Raw genomic sequence first — 16,130 nt, forward strand, 5'->3', positions numbered from 1 at the left:
AACCTGTATTTCTGCATAAGGTTTCATATTCTTTTCCCCGGAAGGAAGTCTCATTCTCTCTTTTGTAACTTCAGATATTCTTGTCACTTCAGGCTGTCTTTTGGTAGGAATAATTTTGAGATAGTGTGAAATTCACTTTCAGAGAGCTGCTTATAAATCAAGAGATTTCTTCATAAGAATGGGAAAAAAAAATCTCTGATTTTTGAAAGGTAGCACAGTCGTTATTTCACATCTTGACAATTGAGAAGATAAATTGAAAATTCCTATTGACTTTCAACACTGAAAAGAATAGGAAAAGAGTAAGAGGGGGGCAATTCAGAAAAAAGTAATGGAAGACAGTCAGATTAAAAGTAGCAAAAAGGAATGCTTTTTACACAATGAGTAATTTGATGTGGAACTTTCTGCCACATTGCAATTTTTTTTTTTCAGACCAAGTGCTTAGCAGCTATTGAAAAGGAATCAGGCAATTAAATGGATGATGAGAACATTTCTAGTTATAGCAGAATAAAATATAAAATGAAGTAGGAAATATCAACTGCTTCAGGATATAAAACAAGCACTTAAGAAGAGGAGGAATCTTTCAGAGACAATTATTCCATATGTCTTCATAATGGGGTTCCTTGCCTTTTTTTTTTTTTTTCCTGTGATCTTTCTGGTATTGGGTGCGGTCAGACAGGATACCTGGCTGGGTGGATCACTGATCTACCCTGCGTTATCAATTTCTGTGCTCATTTATGGTTTTTATGACTACAGACCTGACAGATTCTTGCTTAATAGGAAATAACATTCCTGCAATATAGCGTATTAGTCTTTTTTTAGTGACTGTTCTTAGATCCTATCTATTGATAGGATTTTATATACGAGATTTTAGTTGGGGCTATAGAATGTAAATTCAGAGCATGCTCTGGGTTACATCTCTGGAGAGAACATTATTATTAAACCTTTCTGAGGGTGTCCCCGGTGGCAGCTCCATAGAGCAGGTGGCCTGCATGGCACAAGCACACAGGGAGTCAAGAGCCTGTGTCTTATCAGAGCATATAATCTAAAAATCACTCAGCCTGTTTCTCTCTCCTGGGGAGATGACGATGATGACACAGGACTCTTATGCTCAAAAACTAATTGTTAAACTGCAGAAGACGTCATTCAACACAAATCCCAACAGAAAAGGACTGGGTGATGAATGTTTCTGGGTAGCAGGCCAAGCTGTCATTCAGTCTTCAACAGTTAGTTCTCTGGGTTGTCTCAAGATTTTTACACTTGGGACCTGGCTTTCTTGAAAATTGGAAGCATATTACTTAAAAAAATATGCTTAAAGTTTCTGTTTGGTAATGTGTACACATAAAACCTGAAGGAGAGAATAATTCCTGCCCTGTCTCAGGGCATGAAGTGCACTGACTCTTGACTATTGTGCCCAGGTTTCCTTGAACAAGAAGCAAAGCAGTGGTTGAGTAGAGGGTTAGAAACTAGGAATGGTTGGACTCGATGGTCCAGTGGGTCTCTTCCAACCTGGTTATTCTGTGATTCTGTGAAACAATGCTGAGCAGGAATATAGCAGGTAGCTAATATTTGGGAAAGAAGTGTAGGATTGCATATACCTCTGCTGATAGAAGCATAGCCAGCAGATCAAGGGAGGCGATTGTCCATCTCGCAGAATTGCTAGGTTGGAAAAGACCTCCAGGATAATTGAGTCCAATCACTCCTATCAACCACTAAACCATGTCCCTGAGTACCTCATCCACCTGTCTTTTAAATACCTCCAGGGATGGTGACTCAACCACCTCCCTGGGCAGCCTGTTCCACTGCCCAATGACCCTTTCTGTGAAAAATTTTTTCTTAATGTTCAGTCTAAACCTCCCCTGGCAGAGCTTGAGGCCATTCCCTCTCATCCTGTCCCCTGTCGCTTGGGAGGAGAGGCCAGCACCCTCCTCTCTACAAACCTCCTTTCAGGTAGTTGTAGAGAGCAATGAGGTCTCCCCTCAGCCTCCTCCTCTCACGGCTAAACAACCCCAATTCCCTCAGCCGCTCCTCATACGATGTCTACTTGGCAGTAATTCGACTGCATCTGCAGTGCCACATCCAGTGGCATCCTCCATCCACAGCATGAGGAACACAATGGTAAGTTGGAGTGAGTTCAGATGATCAGGGTGCTGGAGCACTTGCCCTGTGAACAGAGGCTGAGGGAATGAGGTTTCTTCAGCAAGAAGACGTGACTTCACAGGGAACTGATACATGCCCACTAGTACCTGCGAGGAGGTTATGCAGAAGATGGAGTCAGGCTCTGCACAGTGTTGCTTGGTGGGAGAACAAGAGACAACAGTCATAAATTGAAGCAAGTTTTCTGACTGGATTTAAGGGAACTTTTTCATCATGGAACAGTTGAGTATTGGAAGGATTACCAAGAGAGGTTGTTAGTCTCCATCCATGTATGTTTTTGAGACTTCATTGGCTAAAGTCCTGAGCAGCCTATCCCGTCTGAACAGAAGGCTGACCAGAGACCTGCCTCAAGTCCTTTCAAACCTGAATGATTCTCTGATTCTGTACAATTTTTCATAGATTAAATTTTCTTCATTCTTACTGCTTTTTCCTTGTATCTTTTTACTTATACCTCTTCTACGCCTTTCTATCTCCAAATATATCTCATAGTCTCATTGTCACTGGATCATGGAATCTTCTGGGTTCTTGTGGCTTCTAGAATTTCTTCGCTGCCCTTCAACTCTCAAGAGCAGTCTTGCTGGACAGTACATCTATGGAGATTCGTCATGGCCATTGCCACCTTCTGCTTTACTTTCTGAGCTGTCATGTAGATGATTTGCCTTCTTCGCTGAGGTGCTTGTGTTCTCAGTTTCCAGTAATGGATGAAAAACACTAGTCTGTTCATTAAAAGATAGCAATGACATTCTACTCAGCGTTCAGAAGAGAAAAAAGTAACGTAAGACATGGCCTCAGACCAGTAGCATGCATGGACTGAGAATAAACACAAAGAATTTTTGGAGGCAAAAGAGTACCAAAGCTTACTGAGCTGCTCTCTTTGGCCTTCTGTAGAGAGGGAAAAAAAAAAAAGGGGGGGTGGGGGGTTTAGTTTGTTTTGGCTTAGCTTTTTAGGAACCACAGTTGACTAGTCTGCTTTATTTCTGGATTTCAAGAAACTGAACTTTCTTCTGACCACTGCTCTCATAAGATACTTGCAGACTCTGATACATCTGTGTTTCTTGTATTTGCCTAATATCTTTAGGCTTTTCTTCAAAACCCTTGGGTACTAGAAATAGGGTGTTCAGGAAGAATGTTCTCCCCTTTCTTCATAGGTCTGGGAAGGTGTATTTTTGGGTACATCTTTTACATCTGTGTTTTTTCAACTGGGCTTTGCCTAGTTGCCTTTGAGCTCATTAACAGCTGAATTGCAATAATTGTAGTGTTGTTTATAATTTAAGATCTATTCCAAACAACCCTGAGTGGTATTGCAACTTTATCAAGTAGATCAGGTTAAAACTAGTGATAGTTTGTTTGGGTAACAACAGTCTTCCCATGATTTTTAACTCTTCCAAATGTACTTTTTTTCTCTATTCATTTGAACTCAACTCTAGTAGCATTTGGATGCTGTAAAACCTGTAATTTTCCTAAATGAGTGCATTTCCTCTGATCTTGTGATCAACTTGGAGTTGGTAAAGATGGTTTTGAATGCCCTCCATTCAAACTTCCAAATATTCCTTGGTTCAGGATATTGTTGCCAGAAGAAGAGGATCATGGTGGGCAGAGAATATAAAACTAGCTCCTGAAAAGGAGCTGGACTAAAACAAGCAGTGAATATACTGGGGAGCAGAAGGTTAGAGATAAAGGTAGTCGTTGAAGAAAGTTCCTTTCACAGGAAGTTCACAGGAAGGAAAGAATTAAACGATGGAGATGATTGTGAAGGTTTTTGTCTGCAGCCCACAAACTATGTATTGGTGGTCTTCCATAATTCTGGTCTAACTGAGACTTTGGCCTTGGAACACTAACATTTCAATCATTTAGTTGTATTTGCTCATACAGAATTATTATTTGGATTTTTGAAAATTATGGATGTCCTCTGTGTGATTTCATGTTTTCTATTGATGTACTAATTGCAAAAGGAATCTCTGTTTACTTAATCTGTAAATCAAGTTCAGTCATAAAAAGTGTGAGTTCTTTTCATAGAGAACTTCAGTATTGATAACTCATTGTTGTGTCAAGGGCTGTAGTCATCTACGTGGAAAAATGTTTCAATAAGGGATCTTGGGATTAGAAAACATTTTTAAATTTAAACCCGCTTTTTAAAGTAAAGACATACCTTTGGACAAATACATACAGGCTACCATAGTTTCTTCCAGGTGTCTCTTCCCATGAAGCTTGTTGATAGAAGTTGTATTTAAAAAATCTGTTCTGCTTCACAGCTCAAGCCAGTAGCTAGCCTACTGACAGGGGCTTGTTTCTGCCTTTTGGAGGTCAAGGAAGTGGTTACCGTTCTTGAACCAGAGCTGCAAGCCTCCTCATAAACCTTGATGTCTTTTGATTGGATTTGTGTGCCTTGGCTTGCATAACCATACCGCTTGTATCCCCACATTATTAGCCAAAAGGAGTATAGGGACTTACATAATCATTACACGATTATTTTTCAGTACGTGTACTGTAGATATGTAATTCTCTCTACTCCTAATATCTCATAATCCCTTTGTTCCCATTGGCTCCTGCGCTCAGGTTTTGCTGTGGCCTGCACGCCCCAGCCACTGATAAGACTTTAAAAACTTGCAACTTCCAAGGTGCTTTGCTCCCAGCTGGTAAATACCTGCTTCCTAGCGCAGGCAGGGTCACCACATCAGGGTGGACTGTTTTCTGGGAGCTTGGGCAGCGCTTCTGCCTGCATGCCTTCTGAGAAGTCTCAGGTTACCTCCAGAAACATTTTGTACCCAGCTATATGCATATATCCAGTGCAGGTCTCCTTGCCTAGCTTCTTTATGTGTTTTACACACAAGAGTTCTTGAGTTTTTATCTCATTTCTCCATATTGCTCAATAAGGAAGATTGCTCTTTGTGGTGAGAAAAACCTAAATAAACAAGAACTCTTGATCTTTTGCAGGTGCTGAGAAGCCAGGAGGAGATAATTTTCCTTTTGGTGCAAGCAGGTAGAAAACAATGGTTTAGAATGCTTCTTGTTAAAACATGCCAAATAGCTGTCCCACTGTTTGGCTCCAACATCTGTGGGACTTGGTGGTGGAGGTTCTCCCAAGCTGTAGCTGTTCCAGTGATAACTTAGACTAGTGAAGTCCCTTTCAGGTATACTGAAGATATAGAATTGCCTTTCATACTGCTTTTAATATTAGAACCATGACTTAGATTTCTTTCCTTAAGCCTTGTAAAACACTTGAACTCATTTTTCTGTGTTTAATTAGCTCCATGAGTCAGTGCCTGGTCTTAGGTCTTGACATTTTTGGTGGGTGAAATTTATTTTTTTGAGCATTTGACCTTGGCTTTATTCCAGAATAAATATTTTAAGCTGCTAGTTGTGTGTATTTTTTTGTCTTCTGTCTGAGACTAGGGGGCAGACATAAGCAGCACTGAGAGAAGTGAACTGTATAAACCACAATTAGAATTGCAGTGCACAGGTGTCTGAAGATCTTAGACAATTGCCAAGCTATTTGTTTCTCAAATGAGAGCGGCTTTGGGAGCATATTTGAGAGAATAAAGAGAGCAGAAGGCCTCCCTTTTGGATGTTAGGGTTGTGGTTTTGTTTGGGGATTTTTTTGGTTGTTTTGGTTTGGTTTTTTTAATCCTAGTTTAATTTTTTCCAAACTTAATACATTTGATAACTTTACAGGAGCAGCATAATGAAAAGTTGAAAGTGGTCTTCTGCAGCTGGTGATGGAATTTATAGCTGTCTTTGGATAGGAATTGGCATTTAACAATAAAAATTCATTGAATACTAGCTTTACTTTGAGCATCAGTTTAGGTCTTGTGTTTTAAAAATCTGAATGCCGGTGTTCAAAATAAGATTACTTGTCATGATATTAACAGAGAGTGGCTTTAGCATCAGGTTTATGGGTGAGTTCTGTTGCAGATACTGGAGCATCTTCCTGGGAAGGTAGGCACCTTAGATATCTATGCTAGTCATATACAAACTATTATTGCAATGAAAAATAGTCAAGTGAATAAACAGCAGCTCACAGTATGAGACACTTGATGTATCTAGAGACCCAGTTTTCACTGTATTTTGTAATTTAATGCACAATAATTTTTTAATTCTGTATTTCTATATGCTCCACTGTGTCAGATCTGTATTCTTGGGATGCGAGGTTCCATTAAAAAATAAATAATAATCGCAGCCCTCGCTCCCCCCACGTACACTCATTTTCTGTAATATGGTAATGATATCACCGTAGCAGTAATTACGGGTCATCTTCATTTCTTTCATCTCTGCTGGTTCTGATGGCTTCATTCCTTTGACGGAGAAGATTTGGCTCCGAGTGCTGTGATTATTTTGTTAAGCATTATTCGAATAGACAGGAGTGAGAGAAATTAATCAATCCAAATGCAATTAGCATCATGTTTAACCCAGTGATGGACGTCTCAAGGTGAAACAGCCAGGGGAGTTTCAGACATTATTATTCAATCCAGTGGCTCTTATCTAAATTATAATCAAGAGAGGTTTTTATTGGCTTCACAGAGAGGAGATGTAACTCTTTCCCTGCTTTATGGGTCAAAGAGATCAGGTCTTTGGCCCCACAGGATGTTGACTGCAGGCAGCTTATACAAATGGGTGGTACTGTAAGAGTTTCCTTTAATATAGAGGTCATTCAGGGCAAAATATCTGTACATCCTAATGTCTGTGACCTGTAACATAAGTTTAGTAGCTTCCTGGGCATTGGCAGGGATGTCATTGCCCCTTGCTTCGAGTGTTTTTATTGACTGGCTTTGCCCATTTGTGTGTGAATGAACACTGTTTATACTTTTTGCATTCAGAGTTCTGTGAACATCATTGTTTGCAACTGAGTGCAAACAGAGTGGTGCTGCCTTGCAAGGCAGGGAAATCTGATTACGAGTAGAGCTAATATAATTTTAGTATTTATTGATAGCAACAATAACATTTTTTGAGGATATTTTAATCTGCAGCAGATCTGTTATCACCATTCTGGATAATCCTGAATGATCTCTGAGATCAGGTATATGATAAAACACCACTGCTGTGAGTAGAGATAAACAGGGTGGAAAGAGGTCACATGAGGATTTCATGATTCGGGAAAGCAATAGGTATTTGATTCCAATTCTTAAGAGTCTAGCTAACACTCACTAAACTGTTCCAGCAGTTTAAAACTTTATCAGTCTCATCTTTACCACCTCTCTGTCAGAGATGACCAATTTCATAGCACGCTGGGAGCAGCGGTCCAGGTGTCTCACCTGCTCCAGTTCACAGCTTGGTTTTGTGCAAGACCCCACCTTCTTTGGCTGTGCCAAAACCAAGCCATGCTAGAGAGTGAACTGCAGCTGAAGTAAGGGCAGATTCTGCTGTCTCATTCAAGGGAAGGATGGTGATGTTTTGTACCAAGGGTGGTGTTAATATTTTAAAATGCTGCAGCAAGACTTGACAGAGCTCATCTTTCAGAGACTGAATTCTGGCATGGTTGCTGACTCCTTTAGTATATGTCTGTACATCACTCTGCTGAGGCTGTGACCCCATCTGTAAGACGGGAATTAAATCACTGTATGTCTCGAGAATATTGTGAAGCTTGATAAACTTTGCAAGTGCTTTGATATTGATTATTGAAAGATGCCATGGTAATGCAAGTTTATTCCACCTAGAGGTTTGTGCTGATTCTGTTGTCTTACCTGAAAAATGTGTTTCAGGAATGCTAGATGATTGTGCAGGTCTTCAGTGTAGATGTTAATAGTTGTTAAAGCACAGGCCTGAATATCTGCATGTGCCAGTTTTATCTTCCGTAAAGGTGACTGACATTGCTTTCACTAACCACTGCTCTCCCGACACGGCAGTTTTAGCTTTTTAGGAAAGTGGCTTTGGTATAGCATTCACCTATGAGTAATTGTCAACAGGCCCACAGTCATCAAGTAGCAGTTAGTTTGACAGTTACATTAAGGAAGTACCCAGTTAGCAGAGTAATTGGAGCTCTTTTCATGAAGAAAGAGGAATGGTCTAATGTCACCCAAGTTCTGGTAGGATTTTGGGGGTCTGGTAGCAGATGTACAGGTGGTGGTAGGATTTTGGAGATCTGGTCTCGAGATACAGTGGTCCATACAGATTTCTTTCTCTGATTGAAGTTCAGATTATGTTGGCTGTGTAGTAATATTCTGTTGGTCTTGTCTGAAATAAGCTTCCTTTTTTCTTTGAGGGCTGTTTAGCAATAATGTCAATCTTAAATAATTTTGCTGAGTTTAGATTGCCATTTTGCCTTTACTCCCTCCTTTCCCCAGCTGATTTTTTTTTATTTTATTTCTCTTCTAAATGCAATACTAATTGAGCCCAGACAAAAGATATGGCTTTGCCATTGGCTTTCGCAAGTCCAGTGAAGCAAGACTTCCACATTTACTCACCAGCACATTCCTCGAGGCATTTTTTGTCCTACCAACTAGGAAAAAGAATGGCTTTGTCTTCTTATCATAACATAGTGTCCCAGGACAAAAGATAAAATTTCTGATGCAAGCAGACCTTGTGACAGATGGGTTAAAAACCAGGGGAGTGTTCTGCTGTCTCTCTGCAATTCATGTTCTTTGCCCAGAACAGGTTATTTCCACTGATAGTTCTTCAGAAATAAACCTTTTTAGTTTTGTATAATCCTAAAACACAGCAGTAGTTTGAGAGTGCGTGATTAGTACTTTAAAGGAATCCTTCCATGTTGAAAGGCAAGTTCTTTAGTTGCTGTAAATAAAATGGAATGGGAAGAATAACTGATAAGCTAACAAAGTATGACAGTGCTTAAAACAAGATATTTCAGGACTAAAACCATGTTCTGTTCACAGGGCATTAATTGTACTGCCTGTTCTTTTTAGTGGCAAGACCTTTAGATTTCAACACTGCTACATTTTCAGGTCAGAGGAGGAGTGCAGTCAAATTTGTCCTGCAAGTTGTACATCTGGGGGAGAGGCAGAGAAGTGCTGCTTTAGCAGATGACTTAATTTTAAAATATGTGTGATTTGAAGATGCTCACAGGCTTTGCTTTTAGATTTTTAGATGAGCCTGGAAGAAGTAAGCGGTGGAAGTTATAGTGGTCATGATAAACATGCGATAAATAGTTTGTCACATGTGTCTGTTACATAGGCTCTATCACCAAGTGTGTGGCACTTTTGCATTTAAGTGTATAGAAAGTGTTTAAGTGTATTTAAGTGTTTAGAAAGTATGTACATATGTGTGTTGCTTAAGGATTCTCGTGGATGAAAAGTTGCTTATGTAAGTGTAAATCACTGTTTTCATTGCTGATTTTATAGCAGTAAATCCTTCCATTATTTCCTGGCTATCCAGACCTTATGACACAGTATGTCCTGTGCTGTCATATGTGTGAGAAGGCTTTTTACGGGGAGCAATCAGACTGGACCCCAATCTCCAGTGCAGTGGTTTTTTTCTAATTAAATTGTCACCGGAAGGAGTATCTGGAACAGCAGTTTTCATTTTCAATCGAGGAAAAAACATTATGAGTCTTTGTCATTTGATTAAAAGTTACTTAACCTTTAAATTGCTACAGATGTAAAGATAGCTCTGCGTTTCCAATGTAATCGCCTCCAAGTTAAAATCAGGAAAATCTTTGTGTAATGAAACCCATATGTCATAGTGAAAGGATGCAAAGCACTGGCAGAGTGGGCTGCTCTAGCAGGAGATTCTGCACCCAATCTTGTTAACCAGAACTGCTTTTGGTAATCCCTCATCTCCTCACTTGTAGGAAATCAATCTGTACTACTGAATCTTTTCAACCAGCAACCACAAAATTTACTGCGGAGGGGCAGCTTGGGGACAATTGTGGTAGAAAGGGAGCCCCAGGCAACAAGGCTAAATGCAGGATTGAGGGATTGAAGTTCTAAAGAGGAGATTATATTAAACCTTATTCTTCTCCTCTATCAGGAAGAAATCTCCCCTTCTCCCTTCAGCCTCAACCTTTCCTACCCAATACCTGTTCTTGAGATCTGCTTGGCAGATCGTGCCAGGTAGCAAACTTAATTTGTACATTACAGCATACTCTGTTAATTACAATAGCCTCATACCATTTTTCAGTACATTTCTCTGAAAGTCTATTCAAGTAATCAACTTCCATTGTAACTAATGCTGATAATATCTAGAAGTGTTTTTTCTGTGGTCTTCAGTATCCTCTTCCTCCTCCCTACTAGGTGAGATTAATTTGTATCCAAGCTATTGTGATCATATCCATTGTTGATTTTTCTATTGGGTAGATGCACAGCATAGGCAAGGTTGTAAATCGTGACTTGACATGGAGATTCATGTTTCTCTTTCATACTGCACAGCCTCTGTAGTCGCTTTGCTGGTACAATGAAACCTGCACTCAAGCCCTCTCTTTACTCGAAGTCCGTAGTTTAAGCAGCCATTTTAAAGAAGAAATCCCTAAGGTTTCACTACAGTTTTATCCAACCTTTTAATTAAAAAAAATCCACCTTTATCTGCTACATAGCTTCTGCTGATCCCTTGGGTAGTTGCTTAAGGCAGGTTTTACTGTCTCTCTGAGACTGCAGTCGTATTTAGAATGTGGGTGATGGTTTCTTCACTCACAAGCTCTTACCTCACTCCAGCAAGCTCCAAAAGGCCCCATTAGAAATTACTTTCCCATTTATCAGAAGCAATACTGAGCAGAGGAGTCAGTTAAATATTAGAGGCTTTTCTGTACAAAACCCCAGCTCAAATCATATTCCAGTGCAGATTAAAGAGGAACAAAGGGGAAGGAACAGCAAAGATGTTTGAACACAGTACCATGTAATATGTATTTGGCCTGTGTTTACCAGGAATACATTGATCTGTAGTTCTTGGGCGGACAAGAGAAGCAGCTGAAGCAGGGAAAAGATTGTTAATGCTTGTGGAAACCTGCCCTTAGTTTGGCTGTGATTTTTTTTGTGATGCAAGGATGTTATTTCCTGGCCATTTTCAAAGATATACAAAGTTCTAAAGTCCTTTCTTTCAGTTTGGCACCATATCTTTAAAAATAAAGCCCCGGTGCAAGCCTGAGTATGTGAGGAGAAGAGGAATACAGAATAGCAGAAGGCTGTCTCCTGCTCCTAATGGGATTTTGTAGCAGCATGTGCGAGTTTGTTTCAGAAGTCAGAAATGAACAGATGTTGGTATAAATTACCTCTGTGTCTGATGTCTTGCAAATTAAAAGCGCGGTTGGCATCACTAAACAATTTCACCAGGTTGGGGGGGGAAGCGGGCGGTGATTATTGTAGCAGGTCGGTAAGAATCTTTAAGCTGCAGCAGAACAGGATAGCAAGGATAAAGGAATGAAGAATAAAATGAGAGGTCTGTGAATTAATCAGAAATGTTAACATCTCCGATGACAAGTGAACAGGAGGGCACGTGCTCTGGAGCAACCCCCAACCCACAGTAATTTCACTCAGCGCACAGAAGGAGTTTATGCTCTCTGCCTGATTTATAGGGTGCAGCCCTCTTTGGGGAAACAGAATTGTCATGCATTCGTATATCTCGCACTCCAGAAACTTTCCACTCTATCGACTACAGTTCAGCATTGTGCTATCTCCATTATGAGTATTTTAAAACCATGCACTGTTGGTGGTGCAAAGCAAGGACATGCCAAAGAATGAATGCTGAAAATCTATTCCTAACCAAAACACTTAAAAACTTGCATTTAATCATGTTCTTTGTGCATAAAAACTTAGTTCCTGACAAAATAACAATCCACTGTGCTCTCCTGCAGTACCTTCTATCCCTGTGTCACTTCAGCAGCACTTAAAAGATACAAGCTGTCTTGCGGGTGGGGAAGTAGAGGTACAAATGAGGACTTCTGTGATGGTTCACGCTGAGAATCAGAAGTAGAGTTGGGAATGGATCCCAGATGATATAATTCACAGCTGGAGACAGGAACCAAGTGAATAATGCAGTGATCTCCTTGAATCTACAGCCAGTCTGAAGTATGTTCCGCTCATGGCAGTGGACTTGGCAGCCTATGAATATCAATATGTATGAGACTGTTCATAATATCGCTAATTGTTTTACAGGGATCTTGTTGATGACAATACCTTGTGGTAAAATTTTTCTTAGACTAATTAGGATGTAGTAATTTAAAGAAGAGACTTTAAAGCACAAATTCTAACCTTTAGGTAAAGAATAACAAGATGTCTTTACCTGGAGATGCGTATGGAGTATTTTAAACTGAATGTTTTTATTAGAATTTAATTCTGTCCTAACAGATAATCAGTAATGTCAAAAGAAAACCCAACATCAGCAACAAACCCACCTCCAGTTCTTATGCTAATTATGATTTCTGTTGTTCCTTTCAGTACAGAGATCAGGAATTGAATGGATAAAACAGAAAATGAATTCTCGTCTACTTCCAGAGACTCTCTAGGCTAGGTGTGGGAAACACGCATGCCTTCATCAGTCCTATGAATAAAAAGCTCCATGTTTTGATGCCTGACAGTCCAGCACAAAGCTTTATACCTTTACTTAAAAGAAAAGAAGGGAAGCACCAGCAGGAAGATTGTCTTTCTCCAGGACTCAGTTGCTGGTTGTGTTGTTTTTAATGTGTTGTATTGTTACTGGAAGACAAAGATAGTATTAGGGCTGCTCTTCCAGCACGTGAGCTTATGGACTCAGAAGTCAGAAATGTCTCACGCAGGAAAGTGGCTGTGTAAACCCTGCTGTATTACAGCTACCAGAGATTGATGGTGCCAGGAGTGAGAGAGAGACATATAAACCTTGCCTTGCTGTATTAAACATCGAAGGACTGACAATGCAGAGAGAGAGAGAAGACCAAAGCTCTATAAACTTTACTTTATTACACCATCCATAGATGAACTACATTGAAGGAATATAAACCCCATTATATTACAGCATCCAGGGACTGACACTGCTGAGAGAGAGAAAATGCTGTCTAATTTCTGTTGAAGATCATAGCATCCAGGGACCAATAATCCTGAAATGGAGAAAGAGAGAGTTCTGTAATCTCTGATGGATTATAACATCCAGGAACAACTGTTCTGAGATAGAGTGATGGAGAACTGGATTATACCATTCAGAGATGGATAGTTCAGAGGAAAGGAGATGCTATAAGGTCATAATGCAGGAGGAATAGAAAGCATAGATTATATGTAATGAGACAGCTTGTGGGAATTATTGCTGAGTTTAGAAGATTCCAGGCTCCACCTGCAGATCTAGGATGTCAGGAATTCAAGCTGGAATGCAGTTTTAATAATTTTCCGCTTTAAATAAACAAACAAATAAATAAATCCTTACCTTTGCTATAAGCACAAATCTTAACGAATTTCTTACCCTATGGTTAAAATCTGTCAATTATATGATTATTTGAGGTTTTTTTGTCTTTTTAAAAGATATTAATCTGTTTTTCCTCCTTTGTGCTTTCAGCTAGAGAAATGACTCGAGGGAAATTCCTGAACATCCTAGAGAAACCCAAAAAGTAGCTGCTACATCTGGAGCTTGGACGAAGATACCCCAACTAGATCGTTTTACGTACTGCGGATCCAGATGAACACCAGAACTTCTGAGAAGAAGTATAAAGCCCTTGCTCTAGACCTTCAGAAGCAAACATCTCTTTTTGCTTCCACAGCTCATCTTTTTATGGGGGAGACATTCTGCATACACAGGTCACAAGGACTGCCATTGGTTATGTTGGAATTCAGATTTCATCTGACCATAAGTTGTGCAACAGGAAGACTTGGCCCTGACTTGGCCCTGTGGCAAAGTTACCTCGTTTAATCAGCTGTTTGGACTGAATGGCGATGGAGTCCTTATTTTGTTGCTCTCAGCAGCAGCACCTCTTTGAGGTACACAGCAGATCTTTATGACACTGGCCAGCACTCATCATGAGCCATTGACCCTTTTTTGTGTCTTTTGTCTTAGTTACATTGATTTCCTCTGCAGAGTTTGGGGTGCAGATTGACTGGTTCACTGGTTAGGCAGGAGTGTATGCTTTTAGTGCAAATGCAGAGTGCAAGTCTGTACATTAGATTCCAGTTATTTACTGCCTTCAGAGAAGCATGTCTGATACTCTGAGAGGGAGCTACAGACCTGCGGCGTACCAGGAGCTTGAAATTGAGACTGACTGACCATAGGGAGTAAGAAGTGTTACTGTACTGTGAAATATCCCTACAGAAACTACACAGAGAAGCAGCTTTGTCAGTCCACTGTAATTCTCTGCTACTTACAGAGCTAGAAACTGAAGAAAGTTGGAAAGTTGACAGGCGGTAATATTTTCAGTTAGCACTCAAGAAGGGACAACAGGATTGTTAGCCACATTGTAAGGATGGTCTGTTCATACAGAATCTTAACACTTCTGAAAATAAAATTTTCTGGTATTTGTAATTACTTAAAAAACATCAACCTCAACATATTGTTCCCCTACAAATCCACAATTTTTGAGACAATTTTTTGTGACCTGGTCTCTTTCAGCACACAGGTTTGTGTTTTATTTATCTTACAGTTGTCTATTCCTTCTGTTAATACATTTCTGCATGTTCACTCCTGAGAAGAAGTAAGGGACATGTTCAGACTTTTTTATTTAATTGTCTTTCCTTTTCCTAGAAAACAACGTTTTATGCATCAGTAAATATGTTCTTTCTAGGTTAAAACATGATATTGAAACATTGGATGAAGAGCAAGGTTTTTTCTCCATTTAGAAATGTTATTATTAGCATGCAGGCTTTTTAAAACCTGTCATTTCCCAGGCTGCAGTCACATGTGAGAGGAGAAATGACTTGGAAATAGGCTGTCCTTAATTGTTATCAAAATAAAAGCCCAGTTGTGCTGGCAAGTGAAGAGACTAATATTCAATTTAACTCAGCGTTTGACCGTTGCAAAATTAACAATTTTGGAACAATTCTGTGACCACAGTTCTCAACTTTGCTTCTATTTCACTCAACAAGTCACCTAGAAACAACAGATTAGTGAAAACTGACTAATCCAACTTGGAGGTAATGCTTGAACCTTTTTCTGGTTTATTTTTCTGATGTTGATATTGCCTGAAAATGTGAGGTGCTATTACAAGTCAAATCACAAGCCCACCTTATCTGTAATCTTCTTGTTGATTGTAAACAGTTGTAAACTCATAGGAAAGGATATAAACAAAAGGCTTAGAGTGGTTTTGCTTTAGGGTAACTTATCCAGCATCCAGCCATCTGTTTTAGTTGAATCTGGTCCACAGTACACCCTACCTTCCATACATTTTTCTTGGTCCTAGTATGTCTGTACTTCTGTCCTCTAAAATGGCCCTGGACAGCAAATCCCATAATTCAGTCATACAAATCAGAGTTTAAAAAAAGGGGGGGAGGGAAGAAGATATTGTTTTAAACGCGCTTACCTGATAATTCCATATTGAACATTTCATTTCTTTTATTGTCAGAAACAGTTGTTTAGATTTTTTTCTTCTTTGCATTCTGTGCACTACTCGTGATTTTTCAGCTCGTGTTATGTTTTTAGTTCCATGGTTATGTTCACCTTCTTTATATTCACAGTGTTCAGTTGTCTGTCTTCTATTACAGCCTGTTTGAGATGCCATAGTCAAAAGTGCAGAGTATTCAGAGTGTGAACATACTGTGGAGGTGTGTAAGTCCTAATTACAGCTTGTATTTTGTTCCTCTGCTGTTTTCTCCAACATCATCATTGGCTGGTTTTGAGTCTCTCTGAGAACAGGATCATCACTGAGATTTGTAGTCTGTGCATGCAGCTGATCTCATCCACTTCATCTTCATCCATGGTAACTTGCCTTAGGCAACACTTTTTCCAAACTGTGGTGATAGTTACACCCAACACTTCATATTGAGGAAGTGATGTTGGGCAATTCTATCATCAACCTGTGCAGTATGTTAAAGAGATAAATTACATCTTTGTCATGTGGTCTGAAATCCTGAACTCCTAGCACAAGTTCAGTAATACTGCATAAACATTTCTGTAATAATTCTTAACTAATGTTAGTTTTCAGACAT

At 39.6% G+C, this 16,130-nt stretch overlaps 1 protein-coding gene across 1 annotated transcript in view; it reads left to right on the plus strand.

The window, feature by feature from the left end:
- LIN52 (lin-52 DREAM MuvB core complex component) overlaps positions 1–15,785 on the plus strand; it is a 47,753-nt gene extending 31,968 nt beyond the window's left edge. The window contains exon 6 of the mRNA XM_069858488.1: positions 13,555–15,785. Within this exon, the coding sequence (XP_069714589.1) occupies positions 13,555–13,610 (56 nt within the window). The 3' untranslated portion in view covers positions 13,611–15,785. The remainder of the gene's footprint in view (positions 1–13,554) is intronic.
- Positions 15,786–16,130: the final 345 nt, after the last annotated feature.

Source organism: Phaenicophaeus curvirostris, chromosome 5 (genome assembly GCF_032191515.1).
Source record: "Phaenicophaeus curvirostris isolate KB17595 chromosome 5, BPBGC_Pcur_1.0, whole genome shotgun sequence".
Classification (NCBI taxonomy): domain Eukaryota; kingdom Metazoa; phylum Chordata; class Aves; order Cuculiformes; family Cuculidae; genus Phaenicophaeus; species Phaenicophaeus curvirostris.